The sequence below is a fragment of the Mirounga leonina genome, unplaced genomic scaffold (assembly GCF_011800145.1).
Source record: "Mirounga leonina isolate KUSES-001 unplaced genomic scaffold, KU_Mleo_1.0 Mir_152, whole genome shotgun sequence".
In the NCBI taxonomy this organism is placed as follows: domain Eukaryota; kingdom Metazoa; phylum Chordata; class Mammalia; order Carnivora; family Phocidae; genus Mirounga; species Mirounga leonina.
This window is the reverse complement of record NW_023270380.1, coordinates 11,772,077-11,795,221: the sequence shown is the minus strand read 5'-3', so window position 1 is coordinate 11,795,221 and position 23,145 is coordinate 11,772,077. Positions and strand designations below refer to the sequence as shown.

The following is a 23,145-nucleotide window of genomic DNA, read 5'->3' as shown; positions in this document are numbered from 1 at the left end:
CTGCAAAGCCAAAGTTTTATTTCCTCCTTCCCAAAATACCTTTTGTTTGGGCGGGGGAGGGGAGGTCTCATTGTGTTAGCTAGGACTTCCAGTATGATGTTGAAAACCAGTGGTTAGAGGAGACATCCTTGACTTGTACCTGATCTTAGCAGGAAGGCTTTGCATTTTCCTCCAGTGGAGGAAGTTCGTCTATTCCTAGTTTGCTGAGAATTTTTATCATGAATGCATGTTGGATTTTGTCAAATGCTTTTTCTGAATCTATTGATAATGTGATTTTTCTTTATTAGCCTCTTGATGTGATTGTTTACATTAATTGGCCTTTGATTGTTGAGCCAGCCTTGACACCTGAGATAAATCCTACTTGGTTTTGGTGTATAATCCTTTATATGCATTATTGGATTCAATTTATTAACATTTTGCTTAGGATTTTTGTGTTCATCTATCTTAGTGTATATTGGTTGTGTAGGTATAGTTTTTTAGTAGTATCTTTGCCTGGCTTTGGTATTAGGGTAATACTGGTCTCATAAAGTTAGTTAGGAGTATTCCCTTTGTTTCTCTTTTCTGGAAGAGTTTGTAGAAAATTGGTTAGGGATTTCCTTAAAGGTTTGATAGAATTCACTGGTGAGTCCTTCAGGGCCAGTACTCTTTTGGAAGGTTATGAATTACTGATTCAATTTCTTAATAGATACAGGCTTACTTAGATCATCTATTCTTGTGTTAGTTTTGGCAGATTGTGTCTTTCAAGGAATTGGTCCATTGCATTTAGGTTATCAAACTTGTGGGCATAGGGTTGTTTATAATATTCCTTTATTCTTTTAATGTTCATAAGATCTGTGGTGATCTCTTTTCTTTTTTGATATGAGTAATTTGTGCCTTCCTCCTTTTTCTCAACCTGGCTAGAGGCTTATTGATTTTATTGATCTTTTCAAAGAACTAGTTTTTTGATAATGATTTTTGTCCATTGCTTTTTTGTTTTAAATTTCGTGGATTTTTGCTTTTATTTTTAATTTTATTTTCTTCTGCTTACTTTGGATTTGATTTGCTTTTCTCTTTCTACATTCCTGAAATGGAAGCTTAGATAGTTGATTTTAGATCTTTCTTCTTTTCTTTTTTTTTTTAAAGATTTTATTTATTTATTTGAGAGAGAGAATGAAAGACAGCATGAGAGGGAAGAGGGTCAGAGGGAGAAGCAGACCCCCCGCTGAGCAGGGAGCCTGATGTGGGACTCGATCCCGGGACTCCAGGATCATGACCTGAGCCGAAGGCAGTCACTTAACCAACTGAGCCACCCCGGCGCCCCATCTTTCTTCTTTTCTAATATATATATATTAGATGCTATAAAATTCCCTATAAGCACTGCTTTCACTGCATCCCATAAATTTTTGATAAGTTGTGTTTTCACCCTAGAATTTGCAATATGCCTTTACAACTAACTTAAGTCTATTTTCAAATAAGCAAGTACCTTATAATAACAAAATATTCCTAATTCTTCCTTCCTGTCCCTGTATCATTGCTGTCATTCATTTTACTTACACAGAAACATACATAGTGTGTGTGTGTGCATGCACGTGTCCATGCATACATAATCAAGTGCCTTATTGCTATTATTTTGAACAAAATGTTATCTGTTAGGTCAGTTAAGAGTAAAAAATGTAAATATTTTTGTTTTACCTTCACTTACTCATCTCCAGTGTTCTTTCTTTATGTAGCTTTGAGTTTCTGACCTATAACATTTTCCTTCTCTCTGAAGAACTTCTTTTAACATTTCTTGTGAGGCATGTCCACTGGCAACAAATTCCCTCAATTTTTGTTTGTCACTTCTGAAGGATAATTTTGCATGGCATAAAATTCTAGGTTGGTGGGTTTTTTTCTCTCAACACAAATATTTTACTTCACCACCTTGCTTGCATGGCTTCTTTCAAGATTTTTTTCTTTGTCTTTGATTTTATGAATTTTTTTTTTTTTAAAGATTTTATTTATTTATTTGAGAGAGAGAGAGAGCATGATTTGGGGGAGGGTCGGGAGGGTCAGAGGGAGAAGCAGACTCCCTGCCGAGCAGGGAGCCCAATGCAGGACTCGATCCAGGGACTCCAGGATCATGACCTGAGCCGAAGGCAGTCGCTTAACCAACTGAGCCACCCAGGTGGCCCTGATTTTGTGAATTTTGAATATGGTATGCCTAGGTATGGGGAGGGTTGTTCGTTTTGTTTTGTTTTGGAATTTATTTGCTTGGTGTTTGAGATTCCTGGATCTGTGTTTTAGGATCTAACATTAATTTGGGGAAGTTCTGATTCATTATTGCTTTAAAGATTGCTTTGTTTTCCGTCTCTCCCTTCTTCTGGTATTCCCATTACACATGCTAATCAAACCTTTTTTAATTGTCCCACAGTTCTTAGATATTCTGTCCCACAGTTCTTGGATATTGTATTTTTTTCAGTCTTTATTCTCTGTGCTTTTCAGTTTAGAAGTTTCTTTTGTTATATGCTCAAGCTCAGAGATTCTTTCTTGAGCTGTGTCCAGGTTACAAACACATTCCTCACTTCCGTACCATGTTTTTAATATCTAGTGCTTTTATTATTCTTTCTTAGAATTTCCACCTCTCTGTTTAACTTAGCCATCTATTTTTGCATGTTATTGAGCTTTTCTTTTAAAGCCCTTACATATTAATCATATAGTTTTACAAAATTCCTGGCCTGGTAATTCCACCTATCTGATTCTGGCTCTGATACTTTTTCAGTCTCCTTAAGCAGTGATTTTTTTTTGCCTTTTAGTATGCCTTGTCAATTTTTGTTTAAAGTGGACATGATGTACTGCGTAAAAAGAACTGTGGTAAACAGCGGTTAGTAATGTAGTGGTGGGGTGTGTGGGGGGAGGGCGCATTCGGAGTCTTGTGATAAGGCTCGTGAACTGCATCTGTGCTTCCCAGTAGTCTTTCCCCCTCCTCCGGTGGCACAGGATGGTCGGAGGTGGCTAGAGCTGGGTACTTCCCTTCCCTGAGGCAGGTTAGGCTCTGCAAAAACAGTTTCTCCTGAGGGCAGGCCTTGTTAAGAGAACCAGAAAGTTCTGGCATCTTTCAGATGGTTCCTGGAGGTAAACTCACTGAGTGTGGGTGCTCCCTGCGGTCCCTTGGAGTTTTTAACTCCGACCTGTCCACACTGAGCCTGTAGCAATTTGTCAGTTACAGTTTAGGTTTTCCTACCCCACCCTGGTTTCCCTGGAAGTTTCTGTTCTTGTACATGGTGATGCTCTGCACCCACCTGTCTGTCTCTCCTGTCCGGGGAGCAACACTTGGCCTTGTGAACTTCTCTGATGGATCTAAGAAGACTTGTTGATTTTTCAGTGTGTTCAGTTCTTTGTTACTGTGAAGTGGCAGTTTCTAAGCTCCTTACTGACTAGAAACGGTAAAGTTCTAGTTAGTTTTTATACACACACACACACACACACACACGTATATCCAGATTTTGATATTTTGGTAGAGTTTCAAACAGTAAAGTAAAAATCACTTTACGTATTGCTTAGTCATTGTTTATGAGAAAAGCATTCTGACATTCGTAGCTCTTAGTGGATCCCTGACTTGAACTATAGAGTAAAAAAGGCTGAAAAATTATTGGCTAAGTGCTTTTGAATTTTATACTTCGTAATTATGAGTTAGATTTTTTACTGCTACTTTCTTGGGAGGCCTTGAAGAAAACTGCTTTATTATATTTAGTTTTAACACCGGAACCATTAAGGATTACTAAATTGAGTTTGGCTAGGAAAAATAAAGTAGTGAAGAAAAAGTTATGGTTTATATTGTGAGCTATAATTTAATTAGTGCAAAAAATACTCAGCATTCTTTTAGATCTCTTAAGAGTGTGCTAAATTCTTTTTACCCTTAACCCAACCGAGACATCTAGTGAGCACTGAATTTTCTTTTTGAAATGCAAAAATTAAGAAGAAAGATTTTTTAAATTGTATGGACCATGAAAGTGCTTAGAGGTTTTTTTTTTTTTTTTGGCAACTTTAGGGTTTCAACTTTATGTTCATGTTGGTAGCATTTTTTTTTTTTTTAAAGATTTTATTTATTTATTTGAGACAGAGAGAATGAGAGAGAGCGAGCACATGAGAGGGGGGAGGGTCAGAGGGAGAAGCAGACTCCCCGCCGAGCAGGGAGCCCAATGCGGGACTCGATCCAGAGACTCCAGGATCATGACCTGAGCCGAAGGCAGTCACTTAACCAACTGAGCCACCCAGGCGCCCGGTAGCATATTTTATAAAATATAAAGTATTCTTATCTATTTTATAAGCTTTTTCTTTACGAGATAAAATTTCTCTAAGCCAGATTTTTAATAGTCTACTTTCTGGACATTTCCAAAAAGCCATAAACCAAACCAATCAAGTGTCTTCTTACTGTATGCCCAATAAAGATTTGTGCACACACATTTATGATTGATTTACATATACTCTACGAAGGGATCCTTTTTTTCAAGTGTGGATGAAGCAAATTAGTGAATGGGTGTTTTTGTAGTGACTTTAATTGGTAGTTCAGAGATAGCTTAGGTAAGTAAGTTTAGCCTCAGTGTTTTCATCTGTGAACAGGGGATGGTAACATCCAAGTCCTAGGATAAAGCGACCATAACACTTCCCTGGAGCCACAGTGGGCCGCGTTTGCACTGTAAGACTTCCTGGGAATGCATTTGTCACCCTGCTCCAGACCCCTCTTCCTCCGCAGAGCGTGGCAAGTTCCTCCCGGGACAGGAGGGCTTGCTCTCCTGCTCGCCGTCCATGGGTGCCCCTAACACTTACACAAGTGCTAGTCTGCAAGACCCAGGAATAGCTTTTATTTGTTTTTTTTGTTTTTTTCTTTCACCTTACCACCCTTCCAAAAACAAAACAAACCAGCATGGTACCTGGCACTTGGCAGGGAATGATTCGACCTTTGGCATCTAAACAAGATAACCAAATGGATCTTTGCTCCTCTTTGTTCTGTTTTGGAGAGTTGGGTGCATCTGTTTTGTGTGAGGCCCTGCTGTGTGAACACGGGCAGTACCAGGCAGCTGCTTCCTCTGAAGTTGTAAGAGCACCTGCTGTGTGTGCAAGGCACAGAGGGGAAGCATAGACAGAAATGATCACCAGGGAGACTGTGCTCATTTCTCCTTTGTACTGGGTGTTAGCTCATAAACCTAAAATATTTTTATCTGATTATTGCAGAAAATCCAACCTACAAATACTTGTAAGTTCATTATTTTCTACAGGCACTTTTGGATTTCTAAGCAAATTAGTGAACTGTTTTGGGGAAGGTAACATTAGTTTTCACCCCATAATCTGTAGTTATCCTTGTCTTAAGCTATTATTATTATATTGGGGAATTTAACCAGACCTTTAAGAATATAATTTTTTGTGTTGCCAGCTTCTGTAATAAAGATTGATCTGTATAGGAAGATAGTAGTCCTAGCATTTATTTAAAGATTAGACTTTTTCTTACTATTTGCCTAGAATTCTAAAATTAAAAATTACTTATTGAAGTATTAACATGCAGTGTTATATTAGTTTCAGGTGTACAACATATTAATTCAACAATTTTATACATTACTCAGTGCTCACCATGATAAGTGTAATCACCATCTGTCACCAAACAACATTATTACTATCTTATTGACTATATTCCTAATGTGGTATTTTTTATCTCCATGGCTTATTTATTTTGTAACTGGAAGTTTGTACCTCCTGATCCACTTTATCTGTCCCATCTATAATCCCCAGCCACCTCCCCTCTGGCAACTAACTACCAGTTTGTCTCAGTATTCAGGAGTCTGTGTTTTTATCTTTTTTTTTTCTGTTTGTTCATTTGTTTCTTAAATTTCACATATGAGTGAAATCATACAGTATCTGTCTTTGTCTGATTTATTTCACTTAGCATAATACAATCTAGGTCCATCCCTGTTGCCACAGATGGCCAGATCTCGTCCTTTTTTATGGCTGAATAATATTCCATTGTATGTATACATCACATGTACATAACACATCTTTATCCATTCATCTGTCGATGGACACTTGGGCTGCTTCCATATCTTGTCTATTGTAAATAATCCTGTGATAAACGTAAAATAAATTTTTTTAAAATTTAGATAATATCAAATGGCAGAAGACATTTATTTTTGCTGATATAGCTCTCTATGTGAATTAATATATAAACTTACTTGATTTCCCATAAAACTACTATTAAGTAATTTTAAAGCATAGTTTTCCTCAACTTTCTTCTCAAAAATAGCTGATTTTAACAATAAAGCAAGTCAAAAGGGAAAATAAAATTTATTGCTTTTTATATATAAACCTAAAGAACCTTCAGGTTTAAAACTTAAATTTGGGTCACAACCTAATTAAATTTTCTTCAGTAGCTCGGATGTAATTACTAGAACTTCTCTCATGATTTGTACATAGCCTTGTTGGTTTCTTCCCTTTCCCCCAATGTACATTTTTCTTATATGTGTGTTTGTTGTCTTGTATCTTTTTTTGGTCTTTTCTCTCTGTTTGATTGACTGTTGAGTCTAAGTATGTCTGGCTGTCTACACCACTGTCTGTCCTGCACTGTTGACACAGTACCACCAGCCCCATGTGGTTTATTCAGCACTTGAAAAGGGGGCTGGTCTGAATGGAGATGTGCTGTAAGTGTGAAGTACACACTACATTTTGAAGACTCGCTAGAAAAAAAACATAAAGTAGTTCATTAATCATTTTGATGTAACTTGTTGAAACTAGACTATTTCGTATTGTATATTGTCTTACATCCTGTTCCCAGTTTGTTGGAGTTCCTCTGTCAGTTGGGTCTTTCTGTGAGACCACGGGGGTGTTGCTGCTGCCCTTCCTGACCTCTTGCCCATCCTGATGGATCTCGTAGACGCAGTAATGGAGCATTAGGCTGAGGGTTGTGCCTGGCTTTGGGCTTGCTTCCTCTGGTGGGAGGACTTAAAATGTAAACCAGTACAGTTGACCCTCAAACAACACAAGTTTTAACTGTGGGTTCATTTACATGTGCATTTTTTTTTAATAAATTCACAGTACTGTGTATGTATTTCCTTTCTTATGATTTTTTTAAATAACATTTTCTTTTCTCTTTATTGTAAGAATTCAGTATATAATATATAAAACATACAAAATATGTGTCCATCAACTGTTTATGTTATCAGTAAGGCTTTTAGTCAACAGCAGGCTATCAGTAGTTAAGTTTTGGGGGAGTCAGAATGTTCTACACGGGGGGCGCCTAGCTGGCCTAGTCCGTAGACGGTGCGATCAGGGTCATGAGTTCGAGCCCCACATTGGGCATGGAGCCTACTTTTTATACACAGATTTTTGCTGCACAGAGGGTTGGCGTCCCTAACCCCCTCATTGTTCAAGGGTCAACTGTATTTTTACATTACTTACTTTCTTTAATTTGTTATTACTGTTAAATTCCATTATATTTACACTATGACAGTGGTGTTGTTAGCTTTGACTTGCATATACTCAAATGCATAAAGGCAAGGCAAGTAACAAATGAGTCCACTCTTGGTTAGACAGTGTGCTGTATGTCGTCTCTGGAGTAACCCTTATTCCTGTTCAGCTGGTTATTGCTTTATGGGAGTATATGTTGTCAGATCTTTCAGGGTCTCAGGAGGAGCGAAAAATCTGGATTTTTAAGAATCTGAAATCAGGGCGCCTGGGTGGCTCAGTTGGTTAAGCGACTGCCTTCGGCTCAGGTCATGGTCCTGGAGTCCCGGGATCGAGTCCCGCATCGGGCTCCCTGCTCGGCAGGGAGTCTGCTTCTGCCTCTGACCCTCCCCCCTCTCATGTGCTCTCTCTCATTCTCTCTGTCTCAAATAAATAAGTAAAATCTTTAAAAAAAAAAAAAAAATCTGAAATCACCCTATCTTTGTATACTGACAAATACTGCAAAATTTAAAAATAGTTATGCAGGTCAAACCAAATATAATTGTGTTCTGAATGATACTGCTTTGTAACTTTGGGCCTAAGGGGATGCTTCTAGGAAATAGAGGTTTTATTTATTTATTTATTTATTTTTAAAGATTTTATTTATTTATTTGACAGAGAGAGACACAGCGAGAGAGGGAACACAAGCAGGGGGGCGTGGGAGAGGGAGAAGCAGGCTTCCCGCCGGGCAGGGAGCCCGATGTGGGGCTCGATCCCAGGACCCTGGGGTCACTACCTGAGCTGGAGGCAGACACTTAACGACTGAGCCACCCGGGCGCCCAAAGTACAGATTTTAGATACTTTAAATGACCTAATTAAGATACATCAGTTAAGAAGAGGGGTTTACAGTCACCTGTTGATGAATGGCTTTAAAATTTCCCTTTTAGAGAATATTAATCTCAGAATAGTGGATGATTGTATAATAGTATGGTACAGCTTCTTTGTATTTTTTGAGCATGTATTTCTAGTACTCTATATTTTTATTTTTTATAGGGATGTTTTTCTGCTCCCTATTCTTCTGTTTACTTTTCTGTTGCTCATTTTAATGTGAATTTGGTTTCCCTGAATATTTAGAAGAAGCCTCATGTCAGATTGTTTTCTAACCTCATGGACCTCTCTTTCTGGTGGTGTGTGTGTGTGCTGTTCAAAGGTCTGCTGGGTTCCTTTCTGACATTTTCTGACTCTGGTCCCCTCCCCTTATTTTTATGCCAACCTGCTTTTCCCTTGGTCTTTACTGTCCCCGTCCAGCTCAGTGTTGAGCCCGCTCCCAGCAGTTTCTCGTGTCTGTGGCTTCTGTCCTGGAATGGGGCCTTGGAGTGGCTGTTGTGAGAGTTCACAGGGGCTAGATTTCTGCAGCCACAGGAGAGGCCTGTGCTAGTCCTCTTTTGCACTCACCAAATGAATATTAGATCTCTCAGCGTGCTGTGTGGCTTCCCTCTGCGTTCTTCCACATGGACACCGATACTAATATTCAGGTCTTGAGGCTCTTGGTGATTCACTGAGAAAACTTTTCCGTACAGTTTTTTGTAAATGTTTCCCTCGGGCTTTGGACCTGCTCTCTAGTTCCGTCTGTCTTTTCTGCTGTCCTCCCAGAAAACCCAGCACTAGCTTGGTTAGTCTCATGTATGGGGTGGCAGCAAGAAGTCAGACGGTTACTTGTATTTGAATAGATTTATAAATTATGTTTAAGAACAAAGTCATATTCTTCCTCTTAAAGTTGGGGAAAGACTAAGCAGTCATTTGCTGCTGCTTATTTTAAAAAAGCCTTTACCAAAAAAAAAAAAAAAAGACATAGAAAACTTGCAATTAAAGAAAGGTGACTTGGCTTGTAGTGTTGAGAGCTGTTGTACTTCCGGTGTTGTGTAAACTCTGCTCTCAACCACAAACACAGTAAAATCAGCTAGAATAGGTTGCATCCCTCCCGTTTTGTGGCTCTCTTCCAAATTCAGTGCCCAAGTCAGGTCTCGTAAAACATTGAAGGATTATATGAATTACCTTGGTTCTAACTAGGTTCTAACCAGGAAATTTACTGGTCTTAACCAGGAAATTTACTGAATATTGCTTGTCCTTATTTCCTAGATACAGATAAAATAGCATTTGAAGTTCATTCAGAAGACCTCCCTGGAATAATTGATATTGCCTGTTTGCTCAGTTTCGTTCATGGAAAAGCAATACAATTTTGAAATACATATCTGCTTCAAGTTCTTTAACCTCCTAGTAAAAACTCTCTTCTCTCTGTGAACTTAAAGAATAGCAAGTGTGCAGTGTTTTAGGTGGATTTGCAGTACCACCACAGTGATCCTGAATTTGGGACTTAACTTTGAGTATAAACAGTTCAGTTCTTTGCCACGGAGAATTTTAGCCATATTGTTGAGTTGCGTATATAAAGATTAAAAAAGATGAGAACATTGTACAGAGCTGCTCACTACCGTAGATACTATCTTCCGTGACATGGATCTATATACATATTTTTTCTCCATTTGTTTTTTAAGGTCTCAGCCCATTTCCTCTCCAGTCATCCTTCAGTTTGGTCACGCAGAGACCCTTCTTCCACTGCTCTCTCTCATGGGCTACTTCAAAGATAAGGAGCCCCTAACAGCTTACAATTACAAGGAACAATTGCATCGCAAATTCCGAAGTGGCCACATTGTGCCCTATGCCTCGAACCTAATATTCGTGCTTTACCACTGTAAAAATGCTAAGACTCCCAAGGAGGAATTCCGAGTGCAGATGCTGTTGAATGAGAAGGTGTTACCATTGGCTCACTCACAAGAAACTGCCTCCTTGTACGAGGATCTAAAGCACCACTACAAGGACATCCTTCAGAACTGTCATACCAGTGAAGAGTGCCAATTACCAAAGGTGAACAACACGTCTGATGAGCTATGAGTAACTGGAGAACGTTTTTCATTCATCGGGGAGTGATTCATAGGGAGTGATTACATGCTTGGAATAGGTGGGCAATCCACGGTTACAGAAAGCTTTCACAATACTTGAGTATTTCTGTCTTTTCACAGAAAAATGTTGAATTTCTTTTTGAATCCGGACATGGATGTGTTAAGACACTATTCTTCACTGGAGCAGCTCTCTTAGGAGAAAAAATTCTACTTAAAGAAGTAGCTGGTACTGCAAACATTTACAGAAATTAAGATCCTATTTATTTAAGAAGTCTCACACTGAGATAGAATATGATTTCAAAATGATACTTGAAAGTGCTGGACTCACAACGTATGTCATTTGGATGATCATTAACTTGACGGGACTAAGCGTAGGAACTTCCAGTTGTGATGCCTTTCTCCGTCTTTCCCTCAGGTGGCAGTTCTGGTATCGTCGGTCTTCATCAGAAATAGTGTGGGGCCCGGGACTGTTGCTCTGGAAGAAAGCTGACCTCTCTCTAGTTAAGAATTTGAAACAATATTAAGAAACAGAGTGCGATTTTCAAAGGACACCTCCACTGAAGGAAGACAAAAAGTATAATAAAATAGATATTTTTGTTAATAGTATTTATAAAGTATTTGAACACTTTTTCAATAATTCCTTTTAACCTCCTAGTAGATCTTGCAAGGCCTTTCCTAAATTATTATCCTACCTGTTTTACATTTATAACAGTGCAAGGACAAAGAGGACCATTAGCAACAAGGAAGACAGATAGAATCAGAGTTTCTTAAACCCATTGCTTCGCAGTTTTTTCCATTCTATCACTTTGCTTCTATTTTTATATTTTGCTATTATGTGAAATGTATCTTTTGGTTATTGCTTTTCCATTCTTCTTTTTTTTTTTCCCCCTAAGTAAAGACTTTATCCTGATAGCTTAGTTTCACAGATCTGAACCCATTTCAAAGAGATACTTCTGAGTTTTGTCAAATGCCGTGAAAGTGTTTGCTATAATAATAAACAGAATTCTTGTGACTTTACTCTCAGGTCTTTTCTGCTGTGTTGATACACCATCAGTAATTGATGGTGAAAGGTTGGAACTTTGAGCAGCTTTGACAAAATCAGGCACCACAAGGCAATTTTCTTCCATTAGAAATTTCCTCAAGTAAATTTCCACTTCTTTAAGAAAAATGGAAGTACATTTTATTAAAAATCTAAATAAGAAATCTCACAACTACATTTTGAAATTATAAAAGATGCATACCTCATCTGTTGATCATTGACCTTCAAATGAATTGCGTCCATAAAATAGGTCATTAGCTGGGACATACTGCTGATGCACCCATACACTGCTGATCGTTCCTGCAACGGGCTGTTGTTATCTTACTTTTTCTTTTTCTTTTTAATTTGTAAATGGCCGGAGAAGAAGAGAATGATATAACAAGCATTCATGTGCATCATTCTGTTTCATCAGAATAACATTGTAACGTGTGACTTAGATCCAAGTAAGAACAGTTGAGGTCTTTTTTGTGTTCTGTGCCTCGAGGTAACCACTGACATAAAATTCAGTATTCACTATTCCATTGCATGCTTGACTCTGGAAACTTGCAGTATTGTGGGGATTTTTAAATTTTCTGTAAAATAACCATTCTTGAATATCTTATTATTCTTGAATGAGTGATTTATTTTAACTGCTGTGTTTTCTTTTCAGGACTTTTCTTGATCCAGATTATTTGTCACAGATTAATATTGTCAGTTCGTCAATACTTGTTGAATACTTTTTATGAACATTAGAACATTAGTCTATAGGTGTATAAAATTGAATGAACCTTGTTCTTTCAAGGGGGTTATCTCAGAAGACCTTAAAACAAATTTACTTGGTGTCTGACACATTGACTGAATAATTTTTGATTCACAAACTTCTCCTAGACTATGAAAGTTTTATAGGAAGTATTTAATTTTATTGTTAAAATAGGACCATATAATCATCTTGATAGTATTTCAGGATGGAGGGCAAGTGTGGTCCATTTTTGCTATACTACAGAGATTGTGTTATTATTCGGGTGCTATTATTCCCATTTAGGATATGCCTGAAACTGAAGAATTTCATGATAAAAACTAGAGGTCTTCTCTAGGATAGGATATATAAAAAGTTAAACATCAAAAAATCATCTTTGGCTAACAAGAGTTCATTCAGACTAGGTGACCAAATCACTCAGTTAAGCCAAACTTAAATGACTATTGGTTCTGACATTTTCATCACTTAATAAACAGCCTATCGACATTAGCCATTTTTCTGTCTAATCTACAATTTGATGTGTGCAGTGCATTGTACTCACTTTTTTATAGTCATGTTCTCATTTTGAAGTTTCTGCTCTCCAGTACATAATCATTCACTTGATACTAATTTTGTATATAGTCTTGATCATAATTTTAACACTGAAAGCAAAACTCCACTTGTAAAGAAAAAAGAGCTGGGTTTTTTTTCCAGGCATAATCAACTTTTATATCTTTATTAGATTGCTTTCCTTTTGTAAACCACAGAACTGATACATGCCCTTAAATACTTGGGAGTCACGTACAACCAAACCAGAACATATTTCTCTAAGATGGGTATTTCATGTGGTGTTCATTAGTGATCCTTGGAATTCGGACTGTCTTCTGCCAAATGGAAGATGAAAATAAATATTCGCATTACCATACAATTTGCCTGTATTTAGCTGTCCTGAACTTACTTCCCAGCATTACTGTGTTTTCTCCTGGTAATTGTCTCTCACTCCCTTAGCATTTCCTTCCACTCACCTCAAAGCCGAGTCCACTCTTAAGCACCTTCACATCAATCTGTTAAGCTGTTTTTATTGTGTGTGTGTGTGTAGTTGGTATTTTTGAGGAAATTCCACAAGCACCACCCCCCCCCCCCGCCATGTCATGTTCTTCTGGTTAAAAGACTTGTAGTTTGAGCTTCCTATCTGGCAACCTGGGAAGAGGTTAACCTTTAGAGCTTTAACAGTTTGGGCCGCCTGGCTGGCTCAGTCCATGGAACGTGTGACTCCTGATCTCGGGATCGTGAGTTCTAGTCCCATGTTGGGCATAGAGTTTACCTAAAAAACAAACAAACACAAAAACAAAAAAAACCCCTGTCATTACTGAAGTAATACATTTTAAGATAGAAGGATTCTTCATTTTTATTCTAAAACTGGTCTCAATTCAGCAACTTCCATGTACTATGCCCAGATTCTAAGCCATTATTTAGACCCAAGCCATTCATGTACACCCTTTGGTTTGATGAACTGGGAGAACAAATATTTGTTCATTAAAATGATGGCCTTCTAAACTAAATAACACTCCTAGTATAACGAGAAAATGCTGTTAGAGTATTGTACATGATTTCTGAAATAGCTAATACGGAAAAATTAAGCTGGGATGAAAATCTGTAGATGATCTCTGCTTTTTTCATTAGAGTTCATCCTGCCAAACTTGGTTCTGATTGTCTTTGGACCAAACATGAACAATATGGGTGCTTTGGGAAACTTTTTCAACAAATACTCTGTAAAACAAAACTCCAGTTTCGATATAAATTATACAACTATATACTGGTGAAATATGTCTTTGGATACATCCAGATGAGGCAGTTCTATGTAATTGTTCAGAAGCGTTCTTCCTTGGTGATAGGAAGGACACTAGTTTTTGCTCTTCTCCTGAGAGACCAGCATTAGTCTCTTTTCCTTACAATTTCTGTCCTTGCCCTTGCCTTCCTGAGGAGGTGCGAACCCTAGTCTCGATGTGGGACAAGAGGGTGCTCTTCCCGTCTGCGGCATTTCTCCCTGAAACTTGCTGTCGCTCTTTGTGTTGGGGAGATGAGGAGGAGAGCCCGGTTTTCTAGCTTGACTGTTCTGTAGTCTCCTTAACCCACCCTGAGTTCTGTCCTCGGTGGGTAAAAAAGCAATTGGGCTTCACAGCTTTTCTCGCTACTGCCCTGCTGATGACTGAGGAGAGATTGAGCGTTTAGGGGCAGAGGATTGAAGGAATGAATGAGAAACCATCCCCTGCCTTTTCCTTGCTGAGAGAGAACCAGGCCACAAAACTCCCAGGCACGGATAGGGAACCAGAAGCAGCTGGGATCTTGCAAGAGCCGGCTCGCAGGTCTTCAGGTCTTTGTCATGCAGGAAATGGAGAGAAGCAGCCCGCGCCGCGGAACTCTTTCAGACGGGTGGTGCTGATTTTTGCCTCAGTCACCAGCTGGAGGGAGATTAAGTAGTACTTTCTTTTCAAGTCTAGCTGTTCTCAGTCTCACTCTTGAAAAAATAGAAGCCTAGCCAGACTTCCCTCCAGCCTGTGGGCCCTATATAAGCTTCAGAGAACTGTTTTTTGTTTGTTTGTTTGTTTTAACAGGACTAAAAATTCTGGTTATGGGGACGCCTGGGTGGCTCAGTCAGTGAAGCGTCTGCCTTCGGCTCAGGTCATGATCCCAGGGTTCTGGGATCGAGTCCCACGTCGAGCTCCTTCTTCTCCCTCTCCCTCTGCCCCTTCCTTGTGCTCATGCTCTCTCTCTCAAATAAATAAAAATAAAATATTTTAAAAATAAAAATAAAAGCTCTGGCTGTTAAGGATGTTACAAGCACCACTGTAGATAAAAAGCCATGCATTTGTTAGTATTTGCCCAAACATGGATTTGTCATGTCTCGTCTTTGGAGAAAAGCCATCTCCTGTTACAAAGTCATAATGTAACAAGATACTTGATAATGTACCTGGTGTTAACTAGGTTCCCTATAAAATCATGTGTAAAATAGTCATTGCCATTGGGTAAGGGAAATGTCTACGCCTACCGTGTACTATAGAAGGTGTTTCATCTCAATTACGGACTGTGAAGTCGGTACTGTGAAACCCATTTTACAGATGAAGAAATGAGGTTGAGAGTGAAAGTGCCTTTTTTTTTTTAACACTTCAAGCTCTATTCAGATGTGTTTGTTCTATCAGTGATAAAGTGGAATTTTGACCTAGTTCATATGGGGCACTCTGGGTATGCATATTGTCTGAGTAATGCACTCTGATGATAAACTACATAAATCTCTTGACTCTGCTCACCGGTGCAATAAAAATGCTTCCATCCTTTGTCCTTCTCTGTAGCCATGGGCTGTAGCAGCTGAGGTCAAGAAGTTGCATGCTCATCAGGAACAAAAGGGAGGGCGCCTGGGTGGCTCAGATGGTTAAGCGTCTGCCTTCGGCTCAGGTCATGATCCCAGGGTCCTGGGATGGAGTCCCACATCGGGCTCCCGGCTCAGCAGGGAGCCTGCTTCTCCCTCTGACCCTCGCCCCTCTCATGCTGTTTCTCTCTCGCTCGCTCTCTAAAAAAATAAATAAAATCTTTAAAAAAAAAAAAAGGAACAAAAGGGAGACAAAGTGTCATCCAAGTTTTTCACATAACCTTTCCCAAGACAAATCGCTTCCTTCTATCTCCCCAGGCCCAGCTGCCTGCACCACGCACCTGATGTAAAGGCTGTCCGAGTTAACCAGGAGGGGCACGTTAATTGCTTGTGGTATTGACAAACCATCCCTTAGAATTGCATTTGTAGTATTTCAAAGCACAGCACAATTCAGACCGTGCTGGAGATTCTAGATCGTTTCAGCTCCAAGATAATGGGAACGATAGTTATAACGTGTGCTTACTCTCCCTTCCATTCCTTCATTCAGTAAAGCAGCCACTTCTATGGGCTCTTAGAGCCTCACTCCCATAACTCACCCCTTGAGTCCATAAAGCCAGGCTCATTGAGCACACCGCAGTGGCGTCTGACAGATGACCCACCAGATCTCCATGATGATTTCTAAGGGGGGGGGTGAAAAAGGCAAGAGTTTACTGCGAGTTGAGTATGCTACGCCATATCCATGATCTCTGTCCCACGCCGTCATATAAATGTTCCATTTTGATTCCCATTGCAATGACAATGAGAGTTATAGCATACACCGCATGACTACCCAGTTTTTTTATGTCCGTAGAGTCCCGCTGCATACTAGGCATTGCTAGAAAGTATTTCCTAATCTGAGGCCCTGAACACAAAAACTTGATCTCCCGGGGATGACCACTTGAAGCGTAGCCTGCAGACCAGCAGTGTTTGGCATTGTCTGAGAGTTTGTGCACTGATGAGTGGGATTTTCCTATACATCTGCTGCTAATTCATTTTCCTGAACCTTGGCTACGGAAGCAGGGGATGCAGGGGGAGGAGTTGGTCGGACAGGCTGTCCCTTGCCCTTTGTGAGCTGTCCTGACTCAGTTCCAGGCCCCATTTTCGTCTGGACCTTCTCCTTCCTTTACGCTTTACATTCCTGTTCTCCTTGGTATGGATTTTTATTCCCAGGATGTTCTCCTCTAAGCGGGGCCATGTCCTAGAAGGGAGTGTCAACAGGGGAGGTTTGAGGGTTCACAGGGCCCCTGCTCAGCCCCTTTCAGTGCTGAAGGTAACCCAGCGACAGTCTGGCTGCTGTGGGATATCGGCCCCCTGTGCTTTCAGTGAGTAATCATGGGTGATTCCAGGGTTCCCCCCTTCCATCAGCTGCCCCATGGCTTCCCATAAAGGTGACGCTCATACGGTATGGGCCTTGGGTGGTTTGTCCCACCGTCTCACTTTGGGGAACTCTTGGGGATACTTCACCAACTTGTGTTGTAGATGTTGTCTGTGGGGTGTTTGGTCTTATAATTTTTGCTGCTCTGTGTTTATGGGAGGTGATGGGTTGGGGAAAGTTAAAAAATTATGCCATCATTTGGCATCTTCTCAGATTCTTTCCACGTCTTTTATAGGGTCACCACCATTCCTGTCTCTTCTTTTTTGAAGTACTTGTTCACATACTTTGCCCAAAAGTGGGTTGCTTCCATTTACTGAGATGTGTAAGGAAGGGTTCTTTACGTAATCTGGATACAGATTCCTTATCAGATGAATGTTTTGCAAATATTTTCTTCTGGTCTGTGGCTTCTTTCGATCAACACTATGTTGTGAGGTTTATTGGTGTTGTTTCATGAGTTGTGGTTCATTAACTCTCATTGTACTATATTAATAGTTCATGAATATACCATAATTTGCCCATTCATCTCTTGATAGACATTAGTGTATTTCAAGTTTCTGGCTACTAGCATGGTGCTGTTATTAGTGTTCTTGTGCCTTTGGGGAACATACATATGCATTTCTAAATCTGTATACAATTCCATTAGGAGTGGAATTACTAGGTCATAGCGTGTGCATGCATTAGGGTTTGGTACTCACTGCTAAACATTTTTCCAAAGAAGTTGTACCAATTCACACTCCTGACGACAGTATGTGGAAGTGGCATTTGGCTGACATTCTACTTGGTTTTACCTGTCTTTTTTTCTTTAACCATTTTTGTAGTGTGTTATTTCATTGTGGTTTTCATTTGAATTTCTTAGATAATTAATGAAATTGAGCACCCTTCCAAATGGCCATTACACATCTTCTTTCGTGACATGTGTGTTTGAATCTTCCCCCCTTTTTCTGTTGGATTGTTTGCCCTTTTCTTGTGTTGATCTGTAGGTTCTGATAGCTTTTAGGGTTTTCTCTCTATCTTTGATATTCTGAAGTATAAGTGTGGAATTGTCTTTGTTCTGTATGAGAGGGTAGACCTCAAAGCTCATGTCTTTTCCCAGCTCTGGAAACGTCTTGATTTTTCTTTCTTTAAATATTATTTCTCTGCCATTTCTTCCATTCCCGTCTACTGGAACTCCTATTAGATGTGTGGGGGATCCTTTCCATCTCTTCACCTGTAAATTGATCCCCGAACCTCTTCATTGCTTTCTATATTTTTTTAACCCTTTGTCTCTCTATACTGCTTTTTTATTCATTTATTTTTTAGAGAGGGAAAGAGGGGGAGGGGCATAGGGAGAGGGAGAGAGAGAATCATAAGCAGGCTCCATGCCCAGCAGAGCTGATGTGGGGCTTGATCTCACAACCCTGAGATCATGACCTGAGCTGAAATCAAGAGTCTGATGCTTAACCAACTGAGCCACCCAGGCATCCCTCTCAATACTGCTTTCTGAGTAATGTTCTTACTACTACAATCTGGTGAGGGGTGAGGTGGTTTTGTTTTGTTTTGTTTTTAATTCATGACTACTCTTTAAAAACTTTAGTGATTACTTAAAAATAATTTCCCAATACTTCTAATGGGTTGTTTTTCATATCCACCTGTTTTATTTCTGTGTTTTATCTTTTTTTGTTCTCTTAAAACTGAAGGTTAATCTTCAGTTTATCTCTTTGGTCATTCTGAACATTTATTTTAAGTCTTTGTCAGCTTGTAGCGTAAAATTAATTTTCATTTCATCCTGAATGAATTCATGTTCACATTGTTGATTTTACTTATTTGTTTTTCTTTTCCTAGCACTGGATTTCTTTTTGGAAATGTGTTTGGCACACTTGTTTGGCATAGAAGTTGTGTGTGTTTATGCCTGCTTTTTCTCCTTCTCTTCTTTCAGTCTTTCTGTCCACACCTCAAGTTGCTGCGACGGAGATTCCCAGTCCCAAAGCACATCTTATAACAATATTTGGGGGTGTGCTGTATCACTGAGCCACTCCTGGTCCTCAGCATTGTCCTCCTGATTCCCAAGGCGCATTGCCCCCTGACCCCCTGTTGGCCGCTTCCTCTTAGGCCATGTCTCCTGAGAGTGGATGTGCAGCAGTTTATTTCATCCTTTGAAACCCCAGACCCTGGTTTCAAGCAGTAAATCACTAATCTCTCATCCCATTTGGAACGTTTTTAGTCCCTGTTAAATTTCGGAGGTTGTGGGCCCCATCACCTCTGCTGCTTCCTGGTGGGGAGCAGCAGCCCCTCTCCCTGCTCCATGCTACTCTTCTCTTCCAGTTCATGGGATATGTAGTCTGTGTTTGAGGCCTTCCCGTCTTGTCTTTTTTTAATACCGTATTATTATTTGAGCAGACGAGGTATGTCAAAGTAAGGACCTACTTACTGACCATCTTGACCAGAAATCCAATTACTGTGTATGTTTTTAATATTGGTGGCTACTTTCAAACGTGAGGAAAATTATCGAACTTCTCTGGACCTTGCTTTATTCATCTGTAAAACAAGGCTTTTGGACCGAGGCCCTTAAAGTCCATTCTACTTCTGAAGTCTGTAGTTTATGTAACCTATAGCCTATGATTGTGTCCACGTTCACTCGGACCATTTGTAGTAGGGTGGACTTAGAACCCATGGCTTCTGCCTCCTGGCTGAAGAGTTGTTGCTGCCCTGATTCCAAACAGAAGACCGGATAAGGTTCCAAAAGTAGAACCTCTCTGATGCAGAAGTTGATTTTAATGCAAAGAGTGAAGGGCGGCCACCGAGAAAGAAGCTTTTTAGCGTGGTTATTACAATCTCAGAAACCTGGAAGCAGTCATCAGGGTGAGCGCCATGTCTGGAGCAGAGGTAGGTGGAAGAGGGCGATTGGGGAATGGGTGCCTCTTAGGCCGTAAAAACAGTCACAGCTACCATACCATTAAGGAAGTAGGGCCTGGCCAAAAGTACCTGTGGCTGTTCATCTACCGACTAGACAAAGTTTTTAAAAGCCACAAAAACGTGAAACTTTCCAAAAACTGATGACATTTTTTAGCCAATTCAAGAAATCCAGACTCTGGTTCTGCCATGCTAGCAGCTAGTTGGTAGAGTAGCTGAAGGCCCAGGTCTGTGGACAGTGGGAAGGCTGTGTTGTGTTTGGGGACAAAACCAAGGCACCAGACTGAAGTTCAGCCCCTGGGGTCTCCTGTGATCTCTGCCACTAAGTAGCAGTGTGACCTGCTACCTTCGCGTCTCACCTGCTTGTCCTCCTCTGGAAAATGAAGAGAGAGACTATGTTAGTGATAGACCAAGCAAGAAAACACGTGTACTGGGAGATCGGGGCACGAGAGGGGGAGGGGTCCTTGTTCCTCTGTGAATTCTGCCCTTTGTTTGTTAAGCACAAAGGGTCCTGGTCAACCAAATTAGTTCAATTTTGAAACCCCGGAAGTAAAAAATATAAGAAGATGTTACTAGAAGTTGGTTTAATTATTAAAGGTGGTGAGGGTAAGTGGTTGGGAATTCCGAGGAATAACTGTAAAGGCTCCATTGGCGTTACCAGTGATCTGGGGTTGACTTGGAAAGGAAGCATCTGGTGGGGCATCTTGTTGTTGTCTCTAGCACTTGGGCCTCTGCTCTGCTCACTACGCCTGAGTGGATTATGACTGCCCTCAGCTAATCAAGCTAAACTCTTCCCGCTTGTGATGTAAAGCAAGCACATCATTTCCCAAAGCCAACAAGTACAGGCTTTCTCCAGTCCAGACCAAATGCTAGTTTTCTCCTTTCAGCCAAAGGACAGTCCAGCGACAGGAATGTAGGGTCCACGATTACTCGGGACTGAGGGGGAGCACTGAGGTTTGAGTTACACAAGAAAAGAGGCTTCATGAGAGCAGTCCCCACCGGGGTCAGCAGGACCCCTGCTTTCTGAGCTCAGAACGTGAAACCAGAGGAAACAGCCAAAAACGTCGGTCTCTTGATGCCTTCTGTGACTTGCTAGCTCCCGAAGCTTAAACCTCCCTTCTGCCCGCTCTTGTCCCCTCTCTCACACCCTGTCCCCAGCAAAGCCATTGACAAGGGAAGGAGTTAAGCTCTGAGAGTAGAGTAGTTTGGAGGGCATGGGGTCAAGGGCCTCTTTATCTCTGTAACTAGTTGACTTCTAAACGAGGGGGTGGGGGTGGTGAGGGGGCTTTGGCATCTGGGACAAGTGCCTACCATATCATAGGGACTCAATAAAATACACGTTGAATGAACTGAGCGAGTTAACCTTCTGAGCCAGGTGTGGTGGTTGAACTGGACTCTTCTGACTTTTCCTCTGCTGGGGCTAATCGAGACCAGGAGTCCTGGGGCTCACGCTCACCCTTGAAAGGAGGAAGCCTGGAGCAGCTGAGGGCTAGGTGAGGGACACATGCTCTTCTGAATGTGTTGCTTCTTCGCTGACTCGCACTCCTTTTTCTGGGCTGTTACTGTGGTCGGATCCAGAGAAACCTGGCTTTGGGCTTTGGGAGGGGAAGGGACACAGGAGGTCCTTTGCTCCGAGGCCACAGGCCTGCCTCTGGCCACGTGGAAGGGATCTTCCGCACAGGCCAGCTCGGCTCACTGCAGTCTACAGGTGGGGGTCAGGCCAAGGTCTTACAACAGCATTTGCCTGGCCTTGTTTTTTGTGCTTTGGTTTCTGTTTCCCTCAAGAACCTAAGGCGGGAAGGGGGCCAAGGAGAAGGAAGGGGAAGGAGAGAGGCATTTGAAAGCCCGAGTCCCTGTGTAAATATGACCTACATTGTTCATGAAAATCTGTCTTGAGGGAGCTGTGGTCTGAAGCCGAAACATCATCCACATGCGCACCAGCTTCCTGTTCCACTGATCTCAGGCATGCCGACGGGCAAAGAGAAGAGCCAGAGGGACTGAGGGGTTGTGTCTGCACGGTGCTAGCCTGCGACAAAGTCACTCACCCACAGTCTCACCCTCACGATAGCCCATGAGGGAGATAGCATTATTATTGGTATTTTCAGATGAGGAAAGTGAGCCTCAGAGAGAGGTGCCTTGTCCAAGGTCAGGGAGACAGATCCCAGCAGTGGCCCCGGTGCCCTCACCCGTGGTAGGTGCCCCCCTCCCATCCCCCGTGCACACAGCTGCCAACAGTGTGCCCGCCACGGCCCAGCCTTGCCGATGCACAACAACACACCGTCCACACCGCATGCTTGATATGTACGACTCCACCAGGAGACACACACTTCCTTGTGACTTACAGTTGTGTCCTGGACGTGGAGTGACAAACCGCACTGCGTCAGTCATTTCCCAGAACGAGAGAATGAATTCGTTGTTTCTCTGCGTGGGTCCTTCATACATTCGTGCTTCCGCCAAAGCAGAGTTGCCGCTTAGGTCTGTTTGTCTTCATAGAAATTATCAGAATCTGAGTTTGTCGGTCATTCCTCAAACACTGACTAGTTTAAATAGCTCCTTTTTGTAGCATCTACGTGTCATTTTGGGAAGGGCATGGGCCCGTAATTATTCTTATCTGGAATATTTCAGCAAAAGAGCTACAGAACTGTGGTTGGACAACTGAAGGCCCAAGGGGGTGGGGGTGTTTCTGTTCTCAGTGAAATAATGCTTTATTGGCACTAACGTGAGGTCACTTCGGGATGACGAGCAGGTCAGCCAAGGGACAAAAAGACTGTATTTCTTTTCAGTAATCTAATTGGGTGCCCTTGGAAATCACTAGGTCTGTGCAGAGAGGAGGAGGGACACAGAGAAGCCCTGTATTCACTAGAATTACCATCCACTTTTAGGTGATTAAAAAAAAAAGTCTCTGGAATATATTCAAGGAAGTACTTCAAGGGATAACATACTTCTCTGCCAAGCACATGTATCTTTAGCATATAAAATGACTTCGTTTTTCACATAAAATTGACTTTTTTTTTTTTTTTTAGATTTTATTTATTTATTTGACAGAGAGAGAGACAGCGAGAGAGGGAACACAAGCAGGGGGAGTGGGAGAGGGAGAAGCAGGCTTCCCGCCGAGCAGGGAGCCCGACGCGGGGCTCGATCCCAGGACCCTGGGTTCATGACCTGAGCCGAAGGCAGACGCTTAACGACTGAGCCGCCCAGGCGCCCCTAAAATTGACTTTTTAAAATGACTGGCTTGGGGGCGCCTGGGTGACTCAGTCGTTAAGCGTCTGCCTTCGGCTCAGGTCATGAACCCAGGGTCCTGGGATCGAGCCCCGCGTCGGGCTCCCTGCTCGGCGGGAAGCCTGCTTCTCCCTCTCCCACTCCCCCTGCTTGTGT

The 23,145-nt window shown here is 41.3% G+C and overlaps 1 protein-coding gene across 8 annotated transcripts in view; it reads left to right on the top strand.

Moving 5' to 3' along the window:
- The window catches only part of MINPP1 (multiple inositol-polyphosphate phosphatase 1), a 125,857-nt gene that overhangs the window by 36,925 nt on the left and 65,787 nt on the right, over window positions 1-23,145 (top strand). The window contains exons 5-6 of one of the 8 annotated variants that reach the window (XM_035008564.1): window positions 9,939-10,308; window positions 10,759-11,496. The exons of 5 other annotated variants lie outside the window; for them this stretch is intronic. In XM_035008564.1, coding sequence (XP_034864455.1) covers window positions 9,939-10,308; window positions 10,759-10,833 — 445 coding nt within the window. In that variant the 3' untranslated portion in view covers window positions 10,834-11,496. 2 more of the 8 variants (XM_035008571.1, XM_035008569.1) reach the window with 2 other exon arrangements.